This window comes from Fistularia commersonii, chromosome 30 (genome assembly GCF_037954325.1).
Source record: "Fistularia commersonii isolate RoL2024-O1a breed Wild chromosome 30, RoL_Fcom_v1.0, whole genome shotgun sequence".
In the NCBI taxonomy this organism is placed as follows: domain Eukaryota; kingdom Metazoa; phylum Chordata; class Actinopteri; order Syngnathiformes; family Fistulariidae; genus Fistularia; species Fistularia commersonii.
Window position 1 is genome coordinate 12,396,378 of NC_141313.1, and position 21,210 is coordinate 12,417,587.

General features: G+C 46.5%; 2 protein-coding genes across 3 annotated transcripts; both read right to left on the reverse strand.

Moving 5' to 3' along the window:
• Positions 1–1,240: 1,240 nt before the first annotated feature.
• LOC147216467 (catenin beta-1-like) lies at positions 1,241–11,624 on the reverse strand. 2 transcript variants are annotated; one of them, XM_086178470.1, is made up of 17 exons: positions 11,487–11,624; positions 10,597–10,647; positions 10,093–10,302; positions 9,701–9,951; positions 9,360–9,598; positions 7,684–7,885; positions 6,526–6,670; positions 6,259–6,362; positions 5,972–6,106; positions 3,900–4,103; positions 3,659–3,817; positions 3,438–3,557; positions 3,138–3,288; positions 2,918–3,039; positions 2,555–2,615; positions 2,223–2,418; positions 1,241–2,117 (listed from the first exon to the last, which is right to left on the reverse strand). In XM_086178470.1, the coding sequence occupies exons 2-16, from the start codon at positions 10,607–10,609 to the stop codon at positions 2,228–2,230; spliced, it is 2,307 nt and encodes a 768-aa protein (XP_086034596.1). In that variant the 5' UTR covers positions 10,610–10,647; positions 11,487–11,624; the 3' UTR covers positions 1,241–2,117; positions 2,223–2,227. The 2 variants fall into 2 exon arrangements, with proteins under 2 accessions (XP_086034596.1, XP_086034597.1); XM_086178471.1 differs by having other exon boundaries at positions 11,450–11,569.
• A 1,730-nt stretch (positions 11,625–13,354) lies between these two features.
• On the reverse strand, positions 13,355–20,950 carry dync1li1 (dynein, cytoplasmic 1, light intermediate chain 1). Its single transcript, XM_086177831.1, has 13 exons — positions 20,798–20,950; positions 20,461–20,534; positions 19,199–19,315; positions 18,837–19,067; positions 18,320–18,474; positions 18,112–18,205; positions 17,716–17,851; positions 17,269–17,380; positions 17,100–17,159; positions 16,957–17,001; positions 16,795–16,882; positions 16,576–16,698; positions 13,355–14,387 (listed from the first exon to the last, which is right to left on the reverse strand). The coding sequence occupies exons 1-13, from the start codon at positions 20,899–20,901 to the stop codon at positions 14,269–14,271; spliced, it is 1,458 nt and encodes a 485-aa protein (XP_086033957.1). The 5' UTR covers positions 20,902–20,950; the 3' UTR covers positions 13,355–14,268.
• Between the last annotated feature and the right edge of the window lie 260 nt (positions 20,951–21,210).

Consider the following 21,210-nt stretch of genomic DNA (forward strand, 5'->3'; position numbering starts at 1 on the left):
TGGGTGGAGAAAAGTGTCAGGGGTACTATATGATAGAAGACTATCGGCCAGAATAAAAGGAAAGGTGTACGAGACAGTGGTGAGACCAGCGATGATGTATGGACTAGAAACTGTTACAATGACCAAGGATGGATAGGATCAGGAATGAGTCTATCAGAGGAACAGCACATGTTAGATGTTTTGGAGAGAAGGTCAGAGAAGCCAGACTGAGATGGTTCGGTCATGTACAGAGGAGGGATAGAGAATATATTGGTAGAGAGATGCTGGAATTGGAGCTGCCAGGCAAGAGGTCTCGAGAAAGACCAAAGAGAAGATTTATGGACGTAATGAGAGAGGATATGAAGGTAGTTGGTGTTAGAGAGGATACAGAGAGTAGGGTTAGATGGAGAAAGTTGACTCTCTGTGGCGACCCCTGATGGGAAAAACCGAAAGAAGATTGAGAGGTCACCCACTACTGACAGAGAAGGCTCCTTAGAACGTTTCGTCTGCAGACTTCTGGTTTCAATAAAAAAATTTAAACTCATTATTCCGATGAGTTTTAAAAGTTGAACAGATTCATTTTTACCAGCTACTATTATGGGGAGGCTCACCCCTCCTTAGACTCCACTGTCACAGCTTCATCTCCAGGGTTCTACGTGGATGGACATCAAAGCCCCTACGTTCACTATTGAAGCTGCAGGAGCCACCTTTTCACTTCATTAGGGCTGTTTTAACCATTGTATAACTTCAGAGGGGGAAAAAAATCAGCTGATGAGTCAGCAGAGCCCATTTTCAACTTCAAAAGCGATGTTGAGCTTCAGTGGCGAGGTCTTCCGGTAGCCCAGAGGCATCTGGACGAAGCTCTGGGAGGACAGGACACTTCCTGGCTGCTCTTGTACAAATCAAATATATTCATGGAGTTAGTTTCAAATTTGGGTTTGGTAAAGTCTCGATCAGAAGTTGCACAATGAGAACCATGGAAACATCATGGCACTATAATCCTCCATCTGAGCTGAAAATTTACTTCATGTGAAAGTTTGAAAAGCAAGTTCAAAAAAAAAAAATCACATCTTATCAAAGGATTCTACATCCCCCTCATCCTGAGGATCTCAGGAGACCCCCAGGAGAGGAGAGGTAAGGTCTCCAGGAATCTGTTAAGAGCTGAACATTCAGCTGAACACAGTGCAGTAGTTCTTAGGTCATACGCTAAGGTCTCCATCTCTTTCCAGCACATTGGACAGAAGACACGGGCCAGGCCAAGTGAAATAAAATGCCTTTTATTGTTCAGCCATGTCAACCTTGTCTCCAGAGCAGCGGCAGGACTCAATGGGTTCCTCGACCTGGCTGCCTCTGAGAGCACCATCACCTGACACTTGTCCAGTGATGGCTTACAAAATAAGAACCTACCAGTGATACTGTATATAAAACACTCGTCTCTAGATTTATTCCCGACCCACCCAGCACATTTCCGCTTCCACCCCTGTAGAACATTTGACACTAACATAGTTTATGCTTATAGAAGCACATATTAAGAATGCATAATTCTCCATTTCTGAGATTATAAAAAAACTACACAATGTTACACTTAAAAGTCAAGAGTACAATTCAACTGATTATTAGTGTTCTACATATTCGGCCATAAACCAAAGGAACGTTATATAATATCACTATAACTTAACACTACATGTAATATATGTTAAAAAAAAAAAAGAATTACAAATGATTAGCATCAAAGAGAAGATGAAGATGGCTAGTGCGAAAGGCAAGCTGGGTCAGTACCATGACAGAATGAGTAATACAAAAAGAAATAAAAAAATAGAATACAAAAAATAGAAACCAAAGATAATACAGGCAAGGCTAAAACTTCAAAGATCCACATCCTGTGCACTCCATACATATGTAACCTGCCCCTCACCTGTGTCATGTGATTTCAAATCTCGCACGGATAGGTTAACCCTCAGCCCCCCCGCCCCAAGTCAACTTGCTTAAACATTCCTGTGGCAACCATCTTCTCTGTTATCTTGTGTCAGGCACTTTCCATGACCCCTTATTCCTCTAGACCTTCAACACTACAGGCCAATCATAAAGCTGCTTCAGACAATACAGGCCAATCACAATGCAGGCTCTATTAGATACAACTGTAAAAGAGCACAGGACAACAATTCAAATTCTGTTGTCGTTTATGTCAATATTGCTTTTACTATGAACAGGCAGGTGACGTGTTCTGTGGAGGTTGGTCTCACCAATCCTAAAGGTCGGTGTCAAACCAGGCCAGCTGGTTGCTGTCCATCAGGTCCTGGGTGTGCCCGAGGTCGGGCAGAGCATCGGCATGATGGCCCAGGTCGGGCAGAGTGTCTGCGTGGTAGTCCGCACCTTCAATCATGGGGTCCAGCAGGGTGTCCTGGCCGTAAGCTGCTGAGTAGGCCCGGTAGGCTCCGTCTGGAAGGCAACACAGCAGAGATTGGCACGGTTTCTCTCCAGAAGAAACCGTTACATATCTCCAAAATAACTAGGACATAAAAGTCTTTTCCAGTCATCTGAGCCTAACAGTGAAACAGGAACCACTGACACTCACCATCCTGCCTGTAAGTCAGAGGGTCTCCTTGAGCCCCCATGTCCAGTCCCAGGTCACCGGTCTACGGAGTGACATGCAAGGTAAACATTGAGTCACATGTTGATTTACTGAAAATGTTCTGGTTACTGAAAACTACAGTATGTTAGACAAAACCACATTTTATTTACGTATTCATTTCAAATTAACAGCTCTGTCCAACACCTTCATTCACTCATTCTAGAATTTAGAGAGCCTCCATCCCACTTGAATGTTCTTGATACCCCATCAGTCAGACAGTAAACCTTTAATGTTGGGCAGAATGTTTTGAGTGGACAAAGAAAAAGGCAACCTGAGCTCTGAGGTCATCCCTATCAGTTTACATACCTCGTTCCATGTCATGGGCTCGGTTCTGAACAAAGAGCTGGTCAGCTCCACTGACAGACGTTTCTTGTAGTCTTGGGGTTTGTCTTCAGACATACGGAACAGCACGGCTGCAGCATAAGTTGCTAGAAAGACAAAGTGTGACAGAGTGTAAGGTCAGCTCTGTGACTGTCAATCAAATAAGTATTTTTATGGGGAATTATTAAAAAAAAAGTGTGCTTACCAACACCCTCATTACGGGAGTGCAACAGCTCAGTGAGTGGAGCAGTGGCGCCTTCAGCCTCAATGGCCTCAGCGGCCTCCTTGTCCTGAGCCAGCTCACACAAGACGCCAGCAGCCACCCGCTGGATATTCTCCACTGGAGAATACAGTAGCTGCAGACCACAAACACACAACAGGGTAAGGGTGCTGATGTCCAAAGTGGGAGTTGGACTTTAATGAATTTTCTTATTTGGTCTGTAACAGGATTATACCAACTAATATTGACTGGCAGTTTGGTTCTCTCATGACAGCATGGCTTCACCTGGACAAAGAGTGGAATGGTGTTTAGTCCTCTGATGACAATTCTGTTATGAACATCCCTTGCCAGGATGTGCAGGGCGCCAGTGCAGCCTTCCACTATTTCCTCCATACGCACTCCTTCCTAATCATTTGGGTTCACAGAAGATTTAATTAATTCACATACATAGAGACATCCTTCACGCTGTCCAAATGAAGGCTGAGGGTTTAGGCTTGTGTACGAACCACAAACTGTTGCTGGTTACCGCCCATGCTGGTGCGCCTCTGGGTGTCCTGGTGAGCCCTGACAAGCAGCTGAACCAATCGTGGTATGGCCCCCTGCTCCCGCAGGGCACTGTGGTTGGCTGGGCAAAGAGCCAGGTTGCGAATGAGACCAACCGTGGCCTAGAGATGGGAAATGAGTGAGAATTAGCTTCGGGCCATGCGATTACTATACATTCATTTGGAGACTGAAAGGATTCGTTACCTTAATTAACGGCCAGTGGGATGGAGGATGCAGTAGCTTGACCACCACAGGCAGGCCAAAATGAAGACGCACAGCATTCTGGGCCATCTCTGCATCCTGGTGGCGGGAAGTAAGGTGACGCAAGGCGCAGACCGCCGGCTCAGTGATGTCCTCTCTGTCTCCTGCCCGCAGCACTGTACGCACCAATGCCTCGATGCCTCCAACCTGCCAAGTCAGAGCCAGGTTTATTAAGGAGGAACAGAATAGACACCATCTGAGCCAGACTGAGATGGTTCGGTCATGTACAGAGAAGAGATAGTGAATATATTGGTAGACGGATGCTGGAACTGGAGCTGCCAGGCAAGAGGTCTCGAGGAAGACCAAAGAGAAGATTTCTGGACGTAGTGAGAGAGGATATGAAGGTAGTTGGTATGAGAGAGGAAGATACAGAGAATAGGGTAAGATGAAGAAAGTTGACTCGCTGTGGCGACCCCTGACGGGAAAAGCCGAAAGAAGAAGAAGAGAATAGACACCATCTACAGTTAGGCCCAGAAATACTTTGACAATGACACAAGTTTTATTATTTTAGCTGTTTATGAAAACATATTCAGGATCCAATTATATAATCAATATGGGCTTAAAGTGCAGCTCTCAGCTGTAATTTGAGAGTTTTCACATCAAAATTGGAGCAAGGGTTTAGGAACTACAGCTCTTTATTAAGTAGCCACTTCTTTTTCAAGGGACCAAAAGTAATTGGACAACTGACTCAGAAGGCTGTAAAAAAACAAATGACGAGGCTGCATGGGCTCTCCCCTTTGTAACCAGTCATCAATGAAGCAGTTATGAAGTCTGGAGTTGATTCCAGGTGTGGCATTTGGAAGCTTCTGCTATGAACACACAACATGCAGTTAAAGGAGCCCTCAATGGCAGTGAAACAGACCATCCTGAGGCTGAAATAGAAAGAAATCCATCAGAGAGATAGCAGACTGAGAGTGCACTGGTGAGCTTGGGAACTCAAAAAGGCCTGGACGTCCACGGAAGACGACAATGGTGGATGATCACAGAATCCTTTCCATGGTGAAGAAAAACGCATGAGAGTAAATACAAAGGACTCAACACATGGTGCAAACCATTAATCAGCCTTAAAAATAGGAAAGCCAGAGTTGACGTTGCAAAAAACACCTGAAGAAGTCAGCCCAATTCTGGAAGAGCATTCTTTGGACATTTGAGACTAAGATCAGGAAGAAGAAAGTTGGGAGAAGAAACGAAACAGGTCATGATCCAAAGCACACCACAGATTCTGTAAAACATGGTGGAGGCAGTGTGATGGCATGGGCATGCATAGGTTCCAATGGCACTGGGTCACCAAAGACAGAATCAGCTGGATGAATTCTGAAGAGTAGAGGGACATACTTTGATCAGATTTAGCCAAATGCAGCAAAGTTGATTGGCCGCCACTTCACAGTACAGATGGACAATGATCCGAACATACTGCAAAGTCAACCCAGGAGTTTTTTTAAAGCAAAGTGGAAAATTCTGCAGTGGCTGAGTCAATCATCCAGTCCTTAACCCAATTGAGCATTCATTTGACTTGCTCAAGACAAAACTTAAGGCAGAAAGACCCACAAACAAGCAACAACTGAAGAGCACTGCAGTAACGGCCTGGCAAAGCATCTCAAAGGCAGAAACCCAGCATTTGCTGATGTCCATGGGTTCCAGACTTCAGACGGTCATTACCTGCAAAGAATTCTTAAAGTATTATAATAAAGTAACATTTTACTAAGGCTTATGTTTATTTCTCCAATTATTTTTGAGCCCCTGAAATCAGGAGCATTTGTATAAAAAATACTATCTACAATTACTACTTGTTTAATCATATGTTTTTGTTCAACCCCTTGAATTACACCTTAAAGTTTGCACTTCAATTCTGTTGTAGCGGTTTCATTTCACATCCAATGTGGAGGCATGCAGAACCCAAATCATTAAGAGTATGTCACTGTCCAAATAATTTTGGGCCTAACAGTAAATTGCACCACTGTCAATGAAATCTTATTTAATGTGCACATACACAGAAACAATCCCATGTTATGTACCTGGCAGACCATGAGTTTATTACTGTAGTTATTGCAAGTCAGGTTGGAGAGGATGCCAGCAGCACAAGTCACAACGTTGATGTCGTCGCTCCCCAGCAGCTGGACCAGGGTCCCAAGAAGACCCTCCATTCCCTCCTAAATCAAGCAGGGGAGAAGATAGAGAGGATTGCTTCAGTTGATGCTGACCAGACTATTTATTTGTTTATTTATACAACCTGATGATAAAAAGTTTTCTTCTATAGACATGTGAACAATGAATCTCCAGGGATACCATGAAAGTGCTGTACCTGTTTGGTGGCAGCGTCTGACAGGTTCCTCAGAGTCCACAGGCAGTTCTGGACCAGACGCTGGCTGGGGTCTGTCAGGTGCAGCCCCAGGGCCTGCATACCTCCTGCACACATGAGGCCAAACAAAGGGACATCAGACACCATGAAACTGCTGTTTCATGGTGTCTATAGAGGAGCTTACTGGACAATGAAAAGAGTTTGTACAGAATGGTGTATTCCCACTTCGCTTTTCCCAGTCTGTTTCCCAACAGCAAAAACAGGACTTACCAGCTTCAACAATTGCTGGTTTGTTGCTGGAGCAAACGGACAGCACCTTGAGCACCCTGCTCGTAGTCCACAACAGCTTCTCGTACGTGAAGGCCCGCATGATGTTGACAAGTGCCTGGGGACCGCCACTGGCCAAAATAATCAGCTACCACAAAAACACTTGTTTGTACAGGTCTTGCTTCAAAATTACTCACTATGTATCTAGATCTGGGAACCTTGGTGTTATCATTCAATGTGAATTTTAAACTCACTTTCTAATTTCTGGAGCAAAAAAAACAAAAACAAACACCAGCTCAAATATGCTGAACAGAAGGGTACAGGTGGTGGATTCTAATTGCTAATTATTGCAAATACTGGTGGCGAGAGTGAAGCAGATAGACAAAACGCAAGGATTCAAGGGACATTCCCACTTAGATTAAATGAGGAACATGTACACATAAATTACCATATTTCCACACTATAAGGGGTGCCAAAAAGCCTACAGTGCCCCTTATATATGGATCAATATTGAGCCGCAAGAGGTCTCGCAACTACAGGAAGCAGCCGCCGGCTCCATATTCTCCCGTAGAAGAAGTAGCATGCAGTGCATGCTGGGTTATATGACTGTGCAAAGCGTGCATTTTCATTTCCATTTGTGTGTGTGGCTCCTTTCAAGAGACACACTTGCGATGCAGAGATTAAACTCAAGGCTATCAGTCACGCAGTGGAACATGGGAATAGAGCAGCAGCGAGAAAATTCAACATTAACAAATGAATGGTGCGGAAGTGGAGGAAGCAACAAGATGACCTGCGCCAAGTGAAGAGGACCAAACAGAGTTTCCCAGGGAACAAAGCAAGATGGCTTCAGTTAGAGGCACTAACTTGTTTTGGGAGTGAACAGAGTGGTCAGAACGTCAGTTTATATTCTATTAACAAAGTTTGACTGACTTATCTGACTGTTTTGTTGACATTCCCTTTAGCGCAGCTCCATTTAGTGAATGCATAATGCAACCCCAGCCATTACTGTAGCTTCTATTCTATGCGCCTTGTAATGCAGTGCGCCTTATATATGATTTATTTTATTATTTTTTTTCCAAAAGGCTTTTCACTGAAGGTACGGCTTATAATCCGGTGCGCCTTATAGTGCGGAAAATGCAGTACTTAACTCATATTTTGTACCTTGCTTTCCTGGTTGCCATATGCAAGAATCTGCAGGCAGTCAGTTGTGATGGCCAGAAACTTCACATTGGTGTTCGACAACAGAGCAACCATCTTCTGCAGGCCTCCAGCAAGGCGGACTGCCATCTTGGCCCCTTCCTGATGCAGCAGGAGGTTGTGGAGCGTGGTAATGGCATAGAACAGAACGCTGTCTACGGGTGAGCTGAGACAAATCATTGAAAAATCAACTTGAAAGGCCACACCACACTTCATCACTAACAAACAGTTTCAGACTGAGGAGGAAAATCTCAAGATTCAATTCTTAATAATATCTAATATTAGTTTCATTTCCTACCTAAGATACTTCAACAGCCAGAAAAACAACAAAATCATGATGACCTCACTGCATATCCCAATGTAGTGAAAACTGGAGTTATTGCCAAAAATTAGTTATAAAAGGACACAGTGACCTCCAGTCATGTGCTTCCTGGGACAATCTCAATCAAAGGTGTAACATCCAATAGGTGACAACCTGCCCACCACCTGACCAAGGCAACTTTTTTCTAAGAACAAAAAAGGAAACCTTATTCAAGTATATAGTGTTTCAGGGATTTTACTGGCTATGAAGATTAGGGCAATTTATGTCATGATAAAAGGCACTGGAAGCCAACAGTGTTTCTGGAAATCTGTGAGTCATGTCATGTTTTCATTGTATACCACCCAGCTAACCCTAGAATACCCCTTTCACGTACACATGACTGGGTGCTTTTACTTGCATGATGTCCATTATTACACTAAAATTAGAAGAGCCAAGCTGATCCACTATAAAGATGGACCTACACAGTACATGGAAATATGGCTTTGATTGAGTCTATTCTTTAACGCACACATGTACGCACACACCCTCGTAAAAATTAACCGATCACTGTATTGTCAGGAAAATCACTGGTTAATCAACAAAGAAGCAAAACCACCCCTTCAGAATTCTCGTGATGCAGTGACTGGAGCCAGCAACATAAGAGACTGACAATTTCTGTTTCATATTTCAGACAATTGTCGTCCAGGTCCTCACCAGACTGGAGAGAAAGTGGGACAAAACTATGGGGCAGTTGTGTGACTTTATGCCAAAATAGTGATATTATAGAAATCTCCGTACTTTTTATTGTCCAACCATCTGCAAGAGTGACTGATGGCCTACAAAGGCAACGTATTACTGGGAGACTAAACGACAGTTCCTGCCGCTTGCAGCATGAAGTAGTAACAAGTATATACCTTCACATCTCCCTTCCTCGGCATGTTCAGATTCAATCGCAACCCCGATGGGCTGCACACTGTCATATCTTAACAAAAATGCCTTATCAGATATTAGGTTTCTCTTTTAGCGAAAAATGAAAGACATGAGGACATGAACACACTATATCTATTCTGAGAATGTGATCATACAGAAAGACCATGTTGTACTTCAGCCACAAAGTTAATGTTATATTATATAGTGAATGTTATATTATGGTACTGATTCTGCTGTTTTTAACATTAAGCACGATGCGATGCGACAAATTTCCACGAACTAACTCATCAAAACCACTGTCTTCTTCGCTGCAGACGTGAAAATGAATTCTCACCATTTTTAATTCTAGACATCATCTCTCACTACACATTAAATACCAAGCAGTCCAAATGCCTTCCATTCTTCTTACCCCAGCATCTTGACCAGGGCAGGAATGCCTCCAGACTTGAAGATTGCAAGGAGCCCCTCACGATGGTGGGAAAGATTGTGCAAAGTGCCAGCAGAGCAGCGAGCTGTTTCCACATCACCAGTGTTCTGCATGGCACGGACAACTGCCGAAACCATTTGAGGTGAGCGCATCAGGGCGTGGCGTGATGCCTCCTTCTTTGACAACTGATGTACCATTACAGCTGCTTTGTTGACAACCACCTAGGACAGAGGTAGAGCTTGGTAAAATGTGATATTCAGGAAAGTATCATAATACCAATTTCTTAAGCGAACTGAGTACTCTGGTCGTGCTTAAAACCTTACCTGGTCTTCATCATTGAGCAGTTTCGTAAGCTCCGGAATGGCACGAGTGGCCAGCTCTGCATCATCCTGATAGTTAATAAGATTGACCACAGCGTGCTTCAGCATCTGAGATGGTTCTGCCAGGCGCTGCACTGCAGTGGGGTGAGCAGAATCAATCTGGGTGGGAGGAATCTGGATGCCTTCATCTAAGGTTTCGGGGAACATGGCAGCACGCACCCGCTGAGCGCGGGTCATGGCATAACCCTCAATGTCTGCAAACAGAATATGTTGTAGTAAATACCAAGGATCGTGGGAATATGAAATTGACACCAACCAAAGACATTTCCATTTGTTCAGTTATGTTAATTTCTTCAATTACATCCATTCAACAGGTTTGCTGTGATAAGGGGTACCTGTTGCCTCGGGGGTGAAGGGCTGGTTAAACTCCCAGTCATAGAGAGTTGGGTCATCTTCCTCCACGTCTGGGTTTCCCTTGCCACTCAGAGAGGGTGCTGTGGTTGTGACTCCTGACTGGATACCTGAATCCAGATAGGACTGCTGCTGCCACTGGCTCACAGCAGCCTTACTGTCTCCCATTGCCATGTCCAACTCCATCAGATCAGCTGCACAGAATAGAGGAGTACTTTTCACTAGCACAATATACCTCATGTCTTAAAGGACTTAAATGGTCATATTACATATGTGAAAGATTTCAGTCGAAGTTCAAGATAGTGTTGAATGCCAGCAAAAACACCTGTGGCTCCTGGGACATGTGTCCAACTTTTCCAATACACACAGACTCAAACCTTGACAGTGTTACTTTCTCCATGCACCGAATAACTTCGCAGAGGGGTAGCAAGGGTTTGACACAGCTGTGTGGCGGGTTACCGAGAGGAGGCCAGGTTCTACATACTTACACTGGGTAGCCATTGTCCTCTCCTGCCCTCAGCCCGCACAGCAGATACAACCTGGAAAAAAACCCAAAGTTACACGGGGGAGCGCAAACGAACTCCAACGACAACTCCAGTCCTGCTCCCAGTCGTAAACTTCTTAACGCGGGTAACACCAAGAGCGTATTCACCGGCGTTACCTGTACCGGGTCTCCGTTGTGAGCTAGCTGGGGGGGATTCCAGGGGGAACACAATTCTCCATTCAGCGGCGGGGTACATCAAAGGCATACTTGTCCCCCTCCCCCACACGACCAAGTTCCGACCCCACAGCTTGGGTTTCCGACGGGAGAAACTGGCCCCTCCGCTTCGTGACTCCTCCTCCCGTGGAAGCTCTGACTACAACCGAACCACCGGCCGGGTCCACGGGGGCGAACCTGGCCCCCCGAACTTTCACGTCCGGTTATCCGCGTTAGCTCCCGTTGCTAGCTAACAAGTTGGCTAGCTTAGCTTGAACGCTCGCTGGGGATAGCGTAACGTGTAGCTAAGCTCTCGACTAGTTAGCCAACTAGCTAATATAAACAAACAACGTTTAAGAGTTCAAATACAAAGTCAAGACTAATGAGTCTTTTCCCGAGATGTAACAATGATGAGAACTAATTCCTGGTAAAGCAGGTCATTGCTGTAAATGTAATTTTCAGGCAGAGTTGCATTCTGATTTTATTAGCTCGGCTAGCCAGGACGTCAAAAAAGTAGATCCAACCGCCACCGTAGAAAACCTGCCGTACTGTACTGCCAGCCAGATCAGAAAACCCCACCGGAGCCCCCTCCCTAGAAAAGGTGGTTTTCCTTCCCGGAGCGGCCGTTGACGAAGTGTACTAACCCTGGTCAAATAGCTGTAGGAAACACAACATCCTCACCAGAGTCGAGCGGCTTCCCCGTGGCTCCTGTCGGGAAAGGTTCTCTTTTCGCTCGGCTGAGAATCGGAAAAGGGCTGCTAGGTGAACCAGCCGATTAAGTCCGAACCACACCCGCCGCTGATCCGCCGGAGATGCTGCTTCCGCGTGCACGGTCGAACATCAAGATGGCGAGATGAGGAAAACACAGTATTCTGCCGCACTCGGAAAAATAGGGCGCCATTTTAAACCTAACGTCATGACCTAAAATGACAGCTAACGGCAGTTTAATAGACGTGTTCAGACACAGAAGGGTGTTTGACACGTTTCCTTCCCCATGGTCGAGGTTTAAGAGTGCAAGATGTAACAGCCGCTGTGGTAGTGGACAGGGCGAGGTGCCTTCATTAGAGTGGAATTTGATTAATCAGAGAGCCCCCCCCCCCCCCCCCCGGACCGGACCGGCACCGTGACCCACATCACTATCATCTGCTAATTCACCCGGCAGCAAACAAACGTCTGATAGGGTTGTGGGACCGGCCAGGAACGGAGGACCTGTGTGCGCTCCATGGTACATGTTGTACCCAATCCCTGCATCAGCATTTTTGCACCAAACAAGCAAAACTGTATTTCCATAAATACATCTGCATCAACCCATTGTAAAGATCAACACTAAGACATCAACACAAAGATTTAGGTCAAGAAATTATATTCAGCACTCGTACTGTTGGTCTCATTAGTCACATTGGGCTCTTTTGTTATTTACTGGTTGACACCTGGAGATAGCAGCACCTGCAACTGAAACTGAGGTACAAACGAACAGAAAATGGGTTTGTGTGGAAATGTCTGACACCTTTCATTCCCAGGAGAAGGTGAAAGGGCAGTAACCACCATCAGGAGGCACCATATGACTAGCATAGCAGGAAATGGAAACTTGGGACATTTAGCTCGCAGCCATGATGGACTGAAAATGTGTCTATTGAATTCCTCTCCTGCAGCTTGCAAAACCCAGTGAGTCTCAGGCCGAAGATCAGCGTGAGGACAGAACCAGTCCACCAAGCTTCCCGAGGGGGGCCCAGTTATTGCAGCTACTGATTTCCATTGTCAGCGTTTTTGTTGCATGTTGACAATGACCTGTTTTTCTTCTTCTAAAATGTCTCACATTGATACAGATGTTTTGTTTTAGTTAAGTTTCCACCAACAAAAATCTTGCATTTGAATGTAGAATAAATGCATTCAAAATAACATGAATTGCTTCATTTGTCTTCAAAAACCTGAGAGGGATGGAAAAACATCTTGTGTTTTCTACCAGAACCCTGTTCATGTATTCATCAGAAATTCATTCCTCACCTATGTGTGTGTGTGTGTGTGTGTTGGGTACTGCCAGATGTCTTGATGGTTAATTAGCTTCTCGCATTAAGGAAGCAGCAGCTGGTGGTTGGAAGCCATGCCATCTGCGGGGGCAGAGGGTCAACTGAACATAAAATAATGTGGAACATTTCCATTATCAGAAGAACATTTGACATGAAGATCAAGAGAAGACAGGATCGACTTCCTTCAGAGTTTGAGACAGTCCTGACTGTTCATGTTCTCCAGGGAAATTTTTTAAAAGGGGTTTACAGGAAGGAAGAGGATAAACAGTGTAGATAATGAATATTCTATTCCTGCTCGCGTGGCTTTCTTTTAACCAATCAGGTGAACAATATAACCCACTTTATATTGGAGAGAAATGTAATTAAATTTCACTTGCAGACAATTCATGTTTGAAATATTGATAAAAACATTAGGGCTGGGCATCCTATCCCATTGTCCCTCCTTCCATCCCCCCTTGTGCGTGTGATTTTAATCCAATCATACTTTGAGTGATTATTGAAAATAAGATCCCAGCGTCTGAATCCCAATAAATACAACTTTTATTTGACCGATTGACAGAGCTGATTATACAAACGCCAACGCACAACTCTGGAATGACAGGACCTATCAGCAAAACAATAACTGTACATTCTGGATGTGACCCCCTGACCTCACACACACTATGTAACCCCTGACAAATAGATCCTGGCCCTTGACCAACTGCCACTTCCCTGTACAAAGTGCACTTGCCCTCTTCAGTTAGTTTGTCTCAGGTTGGAGGATGGGGCTCAGATGTAGCTCGGGGGCCACAACAGGGCGCGGGTCATCACTCCTGTGGTGTAGTTTCCATGTTGGGTTGGAGCAGATGGGTGGGCGCTGGGAGAACAGTGTGTGTGTGTTCTGTAGATTGAACGTAAGAGCATGGTCTTCTGTCTTCTCACACACAATCTTAACATTAGAGTGAAATAACCCTCACACACACAAATACTGGTATGTTTGTCCCTTCATATTGATAAAAAAAAAAAAGTTTGCATTTGTGTTTCAGGAATATTTTTCTGTTCTCAGCCTCTTCCTCCCCACATAACACAAACACACACACTCTGACACACCTATAATCTAAGTGCAACATGCATCCTTCAGCCATTCCTATAACACAAACTAACAAGCTGTAATGACTGGATGCAACATAATGCCCCCCCCTTCAGTCTTAGTAGCCTTTCATAAACCCCAAATCCCCCCTAACCCTGCATTTTACCAAATTTCTGTCATGTCTGGAAAGTTGACAAACATTTGCCTTCAGTGTGAGAACCAGAGAGAAGGGGGGAGGAGAAGATGTGGTCTTCCCCACAAGAGTGAACAATTACAGGGATTCAAAGAAGGGATCCCCTGGGTGGGAGGGCGAAGGGGGTGGGTGGGGTGATGGAGGGCCATGGAGCTCTCTGAGGGGCGGTGGTCTTCATGTGTCCTGGCCGTCGGCTGCTGGGGTCTCGTTGGCATTGGTCAGGTCTGGGTCAGTCTCCCGGTTGGATATGCGGTCCAGCTCTGCCTGCACGTCACTTAGGCCTAGCTTGGAACCTGCACCCAGGCGAAAACCAAGCCACAGGTTAGAACCTGAGCTCTGAAGGTCCCGTCAAAGTGGACAGCCACATCTGGAATGTCAGAGTGCCCAGGAGGTGCTGGTCTGATCCTTCGAATCTGGCCCGAGTGACAGGAGCACTAATTCAAAACACCACCACAGACATGGGGGTAGGTCATCGCTATGATATATAGAGCTACAGTTATATTCACATAATAATGTGAATAACATGTATTATTTCCTGTATAAAACTCCAGTCACTTGTTCCCCAACAGTAACCTTTCTCTCCCAATGGTTCGAAAAATGTAACTTTCCAATTCATAACCATTAAAAACATTGAGAATGCTAAAAAATATCAGATGGAATAAATAAAAAAGTAATTAAACGACCAAAAGTTCAACAGAAAACTACTGAAATGGTAGCCAGAGGCTGGAGAAAGTAAGATAATAGATAACAATATGATTATGGACCAAAATGCATTGTATTGTATTGATATCTAGTAATAAATAAGTATAAATAAATTCAAACATAAATGAGGACTGACGCACATTCAGAAGACCTGTGCATCCTGTTCACCAGGACCCACAGGTGGCATCTCAGCCCACATCAGCAGGGACTGGGAGGCGCTTGGTGCCCGAGGACCAGGAGCTGGTGAGTATTTTTCAGTCGTCACATGAACACGCAAAAAAGTATTCACTATTATTCACTATAATTGTGAACTGCTGAAGAAATGTGCACTAAGAGGGTTCCAGATCATTAGAACTATGGCTGCAGTACCAGGAAGGAGAACTTGAAGGGCCAGCGCTTGGAAACACAAACATCCAGGTCTTTAACTGCATGGTAGCTTCTGCGGGAAAGGAGTTCCTCACCCCACAATTGAGAGGTATCATCTGAAAGGCTTTGGAGAAGGTCATGCGGGTCTCGATGAAGGAGCAGCTAATGTAGCTAACACCCTGCAGGCTACACATCAGCTCGACAGCTAGGAGGAAGGTGATGCCCCTGACGTGACAAAAATCAAAACACAGAGAACTGTGTCTCTCTCCTTCTTACTGCACAAAAAGAAGTTCTATCTCCTCAGTGTTTGGGTCCTCAAATCCATCAACATGCAAACAGGACATGGTGCTAGTTGAGCAGCAAGACTGATCTGACTCAGTCCAAAGGATAATTTTTTTGCCTATTTTCTGAAAGCAGACCTTCCATTTAAGTAGAAGAGCTCCTCTGAACAGAAGCTAAGAGATGGGGCAGGCCTTCATAACAATCACGTGCAGACAGAGGGGCAAGAACATGCCAAACGAAAAGAGGGAGCAGAACACGGTCCAGGTGTCAGCAGGCAGATCTCTAAAGGAGCTGTCATACTGTCCAAACACGTCCATGACGGACTTCTAGTAGCTAAATCATTATGGACTTTCCTAATGCAGGTGAGAAGAGCAAACCTCTCAAGAGGTCCCACATACTCCAGAGAAATCACACATTTTCAAAATATTTCTCTTTTTTGTTGGATTAAATTTCAGGTTAAATTAATTGAAGGTGGAACAGTTGTCTTGTGGGAAAGTTAAGTGTGTGAAGGTCCTTCATCATCCATAGGTTCGTCTCCTGGACCACCACAGTGCTGGTGATGAGATCTGCTCTGACAAGTGGGTCAGAGCGTCAATGTGGCCTTCAGCTCACACATGGCCACCTGTAGCTGTAGGAAGATGGTGATGCAGGAGATGTGACCCAAGCACCCATCATGCTTGGTTGGAGGTGGATGGTAGGGTTAAAATGGATTGATGGGGAGGAGGAGAACATACACAAGCAGTAATGAAAGATGAAAATTTCACTCACACACCTTATCGTGGCCAGCATCCTCTGACTAGTGCATACACACGCACACACACGCACACACACTGATGTTAACAGTGATGTTGTGTCATTTAAAATAAAGATATGTTACAAACATTCAGACATGAACAGGACGGGTGTGTATGTGTGTGTCTACACACATGAAGATGAGGGGTGTGTGCCCTCCCGAGTGTGGTGGATTCTCTCACACAAACACTTTCCACCCTTGGCTGGGCTGAAGATGTTTAGGAGCAGTGAGAGACACAGGCATTGGAGCTTCAGGCAGGCAGGGGAGTATAAGGTCAAGAACCATCTGACTGTTTCTGAGGACCAAGCACACCTGAGCCGGACTGACGACTCACTCACCTGACTTGCGGACAGTTCCTGGAGTGCTGTTCCCACCGCCCGGCGTCCCTGGACCCCCTGTTCCGGCCTTTTTTGTCAGTAGACTATTAAAGAAATTGGCCAGAACCCCTTCACTGGTTGGACCTGCAGTGGGCCAGATGAGTGTTTGACACCTGGAACATCAGTTTTGGGTAGATCTTCTGTGGCTCCCGGGTGGGGGAAGCAGAAGACGCGGCATACCTGACTGGGGCATGGCGTTGGCTACGTTGGCAGCTGCGGAGCGATTACTCGTCCGGGGAGAACCGGTGGGTGCCCGGGTTGTCGCATCCTGTCAACAAAGACAGTCTGAGCGTAAACAGACTTCAGGGTGGTCTCCTCAGACCCCTCTGAAGGTCCACTCACCACGGGACGCCCTGCTGCCACGGCGGGCTGTTTGGCAAGCAGCGACTGCAAAGGACGGCAGAGTCATGTCAGTTGGGGACAAGGCCCCAACAGAGGTTTGCTGAAGCTGAAACCAGGCAATCTACAGAAGAGATGTGTCAGACCTGCAACTTCACCAAGAAGACTTGGTCATCTTCAGCTTGGATCTCCTTTTCATGAACAACCTGATGTCAGCAAGGGAGAGAAGGGTCATGTCGGAGTCCTTAGAGCTGCAGACACAGAGAAACTTCGCCCTCCTCCCAGACCTGGATGGAGCCCCTGAGGTCCTCTTACCTTCCTGACCGGAGGTTTGACTATGACGCCTTCAAAGCTGTCATCAGCCTTCACTGTCTGAAAGTTCTCATGAAGAATGGCAATCTTCTTCTCATTGTCCCAACCGGACGGACTGCCAGAGGGGGGGTGAGGTACAGACCATGTTAGAAAGTCACTTTCTTCATGGAGTGAAATAGATATTTCAATTGTTCATCCATCCATTTCCCCCAGAATACTGGCTGGAGATTTACCTTTTTTCCATAATCCTGCTTACAGAAGGAAGGAGTTGAGGGGACAACATGCCCAGTTGACACAAAACAGAAGAGACCATGCTCTCTACATGATTTCTTAAAGAATGTGGCAGTACTTCTGTTTATCTGCTCGTGTAAGACCAATGTGATCTTCACTCCCATAAGTATTCCACAACCAAACAAGTTTGACCATTCCTTGGGGAAGAACTGGACTTACATGAAGACAGCGTCTCTCTCCACCACCTGAGCAGGGCAGTGGAACGGAAAGCTGTAGAGCCGATGGACCAGGTATTTGTACAGAATGTCCAGGTTCTTCATCTCCTTCACGGATGTGTACACCAGAGACGCCCCATCTGACGCAGCTGTCAAGGAGACTTTCACAAGGCCACCAGGTCTCTTACCTGCAGCAGTTGAGTCTAATTAAACAAGTAAAAATGGAGGCCGCCTTGGTTTACGCTGGTTCTCCAGCTACTGCTGAGGAGACCGAGTGTGGTCCAGATACTAAAGTCTGTGCCACACAGAAGCACTTCTTCCAGAGCAGAATTAGAGTTTTGAGTACCAGTGCCACAAGGCATTGGGCCCATAGTGAGAGGTGGCTCCTGGAGAAGGATACATTGCAGACAGAAGAGTCGGATGTGGGACTGGATGAAGTCTAGGTGTTCGTCTCTGTAGTCATGCTCCTTCTCCAGAGTGCTGATGGCATCACACTGAGGACAGGTGGAAGATGGAGGACAGACATCAGCCAATCAGGATTGGACATTCATGCATTCATCCTTGTGATGTGTTTAAAGAAATAGTTTGAAGTGTGTGTTTGTGTGTACCTTAGTGCAGACCACCACGACTGGTATGCCAAGGTTGTGAGTGAGGGTGCTGTCTCCCAACGGCAGTAACACACTCTCCTCATCCTCACTCCGTCGCTGCGGGGTCCCATCCTCACCGTTGCCTGGCTCTGTGTACTCCTGGAACTGCTTCACAACTTTGCACGCACACATACAAATACACACACAAAAACACTGTGTGAGGTGTTACAGGTCAGAACCATCGTTCTTCAGCTGCTCAGATAGATAGGAACACAACTTCCTCCGTCTAATGCGTCAAACTCATTTAGAACCACAGCAATTTCTCATACTTCGGGCCTGAAGTTTGAAGGTTCCTCACGTTTTCTCAAATATCAATTTGATCTTCATCATCTCTAAGAGAATCTTAATCTGGTCTTTTTTGGACAGATATACCTGCTGAACCACAATGAACTTCACTGAACCCTGTCATGTGAACACTGCTCAATCAAAGAGACAAAAGAGTAATCTGTGGAGAAGCTTTCTCCTCACGGTAACTCACGTCGGTGCTCAAGCTCCCGAAGCTTCTCCGGGGGTATCCGCAGTTTGTCGATGTGTTCCCTGGCAACCGCGGCCCACTTCTGGAGGGAGTCCAGGGCATTCCATGGCCGAGACATGTCCACAGCCAACATCAGCACCGTGTTGCTGATGGCGTCCACGGGCACAGCCACGCCCTGGAGACCTTTGTGGTATAGGTCTCCATCCAATATCCAGGCATTACACCTAGTGTGATCTTAACACACACTTGATTATTACCACGGCAAAATAATACACACTTGTCAACTGTGAAGTGATTCATTCATTCATCCATCCATCCATCCATCCATCCATCCATCCATCCATCAGGCCATCAAAAGTGGTTACCATCAATATCATCGTCATGGACACTGAAGTACAGGTACTCCAGACCCCTTCCTTTCAAGTACTCTTCAACTCCCTGCAGTTTGGCAACAAGTGTGGTCTTCCCTGAGCCCACCTCACCTGCACACAGCCAGAAAGGCTTGACAATCAGGACTGTTCGGGGATCATCAGCATTAATAACAACAACTTCTTAGGCTCATTTTCCACAAACTAGTCGAGTAAGCATACGATCTGCTTGAATTTTCAGTGGAATAGTGAATAAAGAGACATTTTTCTTTTTGAGAATGGACTGCTTGATGCAGTGGAGGTGCAGCTTTAGCCTCACAGTGTTAGCTGCAGACTGCTCATGGGAAAGATACAAATAAGGCTACGCTTACCATGTCTTAAAGCAACACAACATGGATCAGCTGCTAGAGCGGATGTCCCTCCGATTGGAAGGTTGGCGGTTCAATTCACAGCTCCTCCACTGAACTCCTGATGGTCTGCTTAGCACCTTGCATCGCAGCTGTTTGTGAGCATGTGTATGAATGCAGTCTATTGTGAAGCCTTCTGTAACCACAGGGTGTGAAGAGGACTTTCCTCCCTGTCAGCAGAAGCAGCCTCTGACTCAGGAGCTCAGTGAAGTGGAACCCGGGTTTACATAAGAAGGCAACAAACCCAGCATTCTGGGTTTAGAAGGACCAAACACTTAAGGTAGCTGGGGTGAACAAAGGGAGACCAAAGACTACAGCAAAGACTACTTGGGTGCTAATTATGTAATGTCTTATATGCTTACACATGGGATGGGTGTAAGACTAGTCTTACTAAAATCAAAGAAATGACCATACACACTGTTAAAATGCTAATACAAGTTGCATGCAAGGACTGTGCACTTCCAAGGCTGTGTCAGAGGTCCTGCGGCCTCAGGCACAAAGGGATAGAGTCTGCAGAGGGACCCGGCAACCAGGCTGAACGTTCATAACAGACCCGCTGATTAGTTGAGATCGGTGGCAGGCAGTGGATTATAAATGCGTGTGTGTGTGTGTGTGTGTGTGTGTATGTGTGTGTGCAGGCTTGAGGAAACAGGGAGAGACGCTTTGTGCTGCAGCAAGGTCGAGACCCGTCGACCGATGGCCTCCGAGCCATGAGTGTGTCGCTGCAGGCGGTGGTCCTCCGTGTCCGTGAACTGCACCTGTGTGTCCGAATCCTCGCATTAACCGCGTCCCAGATCGGAGTGCTCACACCCCGCAAAAGCGGCTGGCGGCTCCGGCCCGCCGGATACCCACCCATGACCAGGACGTTCTTCCCAGATGGAAGCTTGGATCTTGAATGGGTCGACACCTCGCTCAGGATGGTGGACCTGCAGACAGAACAGCCCATTACATCGAGACCGGAGGAGGCGCGATCATTTCGAATTAACCGATAAGATCCACGGGGGTCAGGCGGCGGGCTGAGGGGGGCCGGAGCCGCGGTGTCAGCCGCCTCCGGCGAGGTGCTGATGCTAGCCGCCCTGTTAGCTAGCCGCTGTCAACCCATCTCCCCCGGGGCTCAGACCCGCTGTATCCCACGCTCCGAGCCCCTGCTCCGGGCGCCGCAAACCCGCCCAAACGGCGTCGCACCCACCACAGTTCCTGGCCGTCCTCGTCCTCTGGGTTGGGGTTGTCCAGGGCGCCCCTGGAGCCCGAGGATGCGGAGGATAACAGTGCGCTCCGCACCGAAGTCGCCATCTTCACAAGGAGAAGAGCGCAGCAGAGTCCCGGATGTAGCAGCTCGCTAGCCCAGCCCGGCACGCCGCGCGGCGGGGCGTGGTCCCGACGTGAACCGGGCCCCGGCATCCGGGCCCGGATGACCTCATCCCCGAAGGAACGCACCGCTGCAGCGCCGTCACTCATGTGGAGATCACCTGTGATAGAGTCATAACTTGATACGTTGATGCTCCAGCTGCACCTGCTGGGCGCGGACAGACTTATGCACAAACCCTTAACCCTTATCAAACCCTTATCCAAACCTGTAATGCACAATATCCTCTTACATTA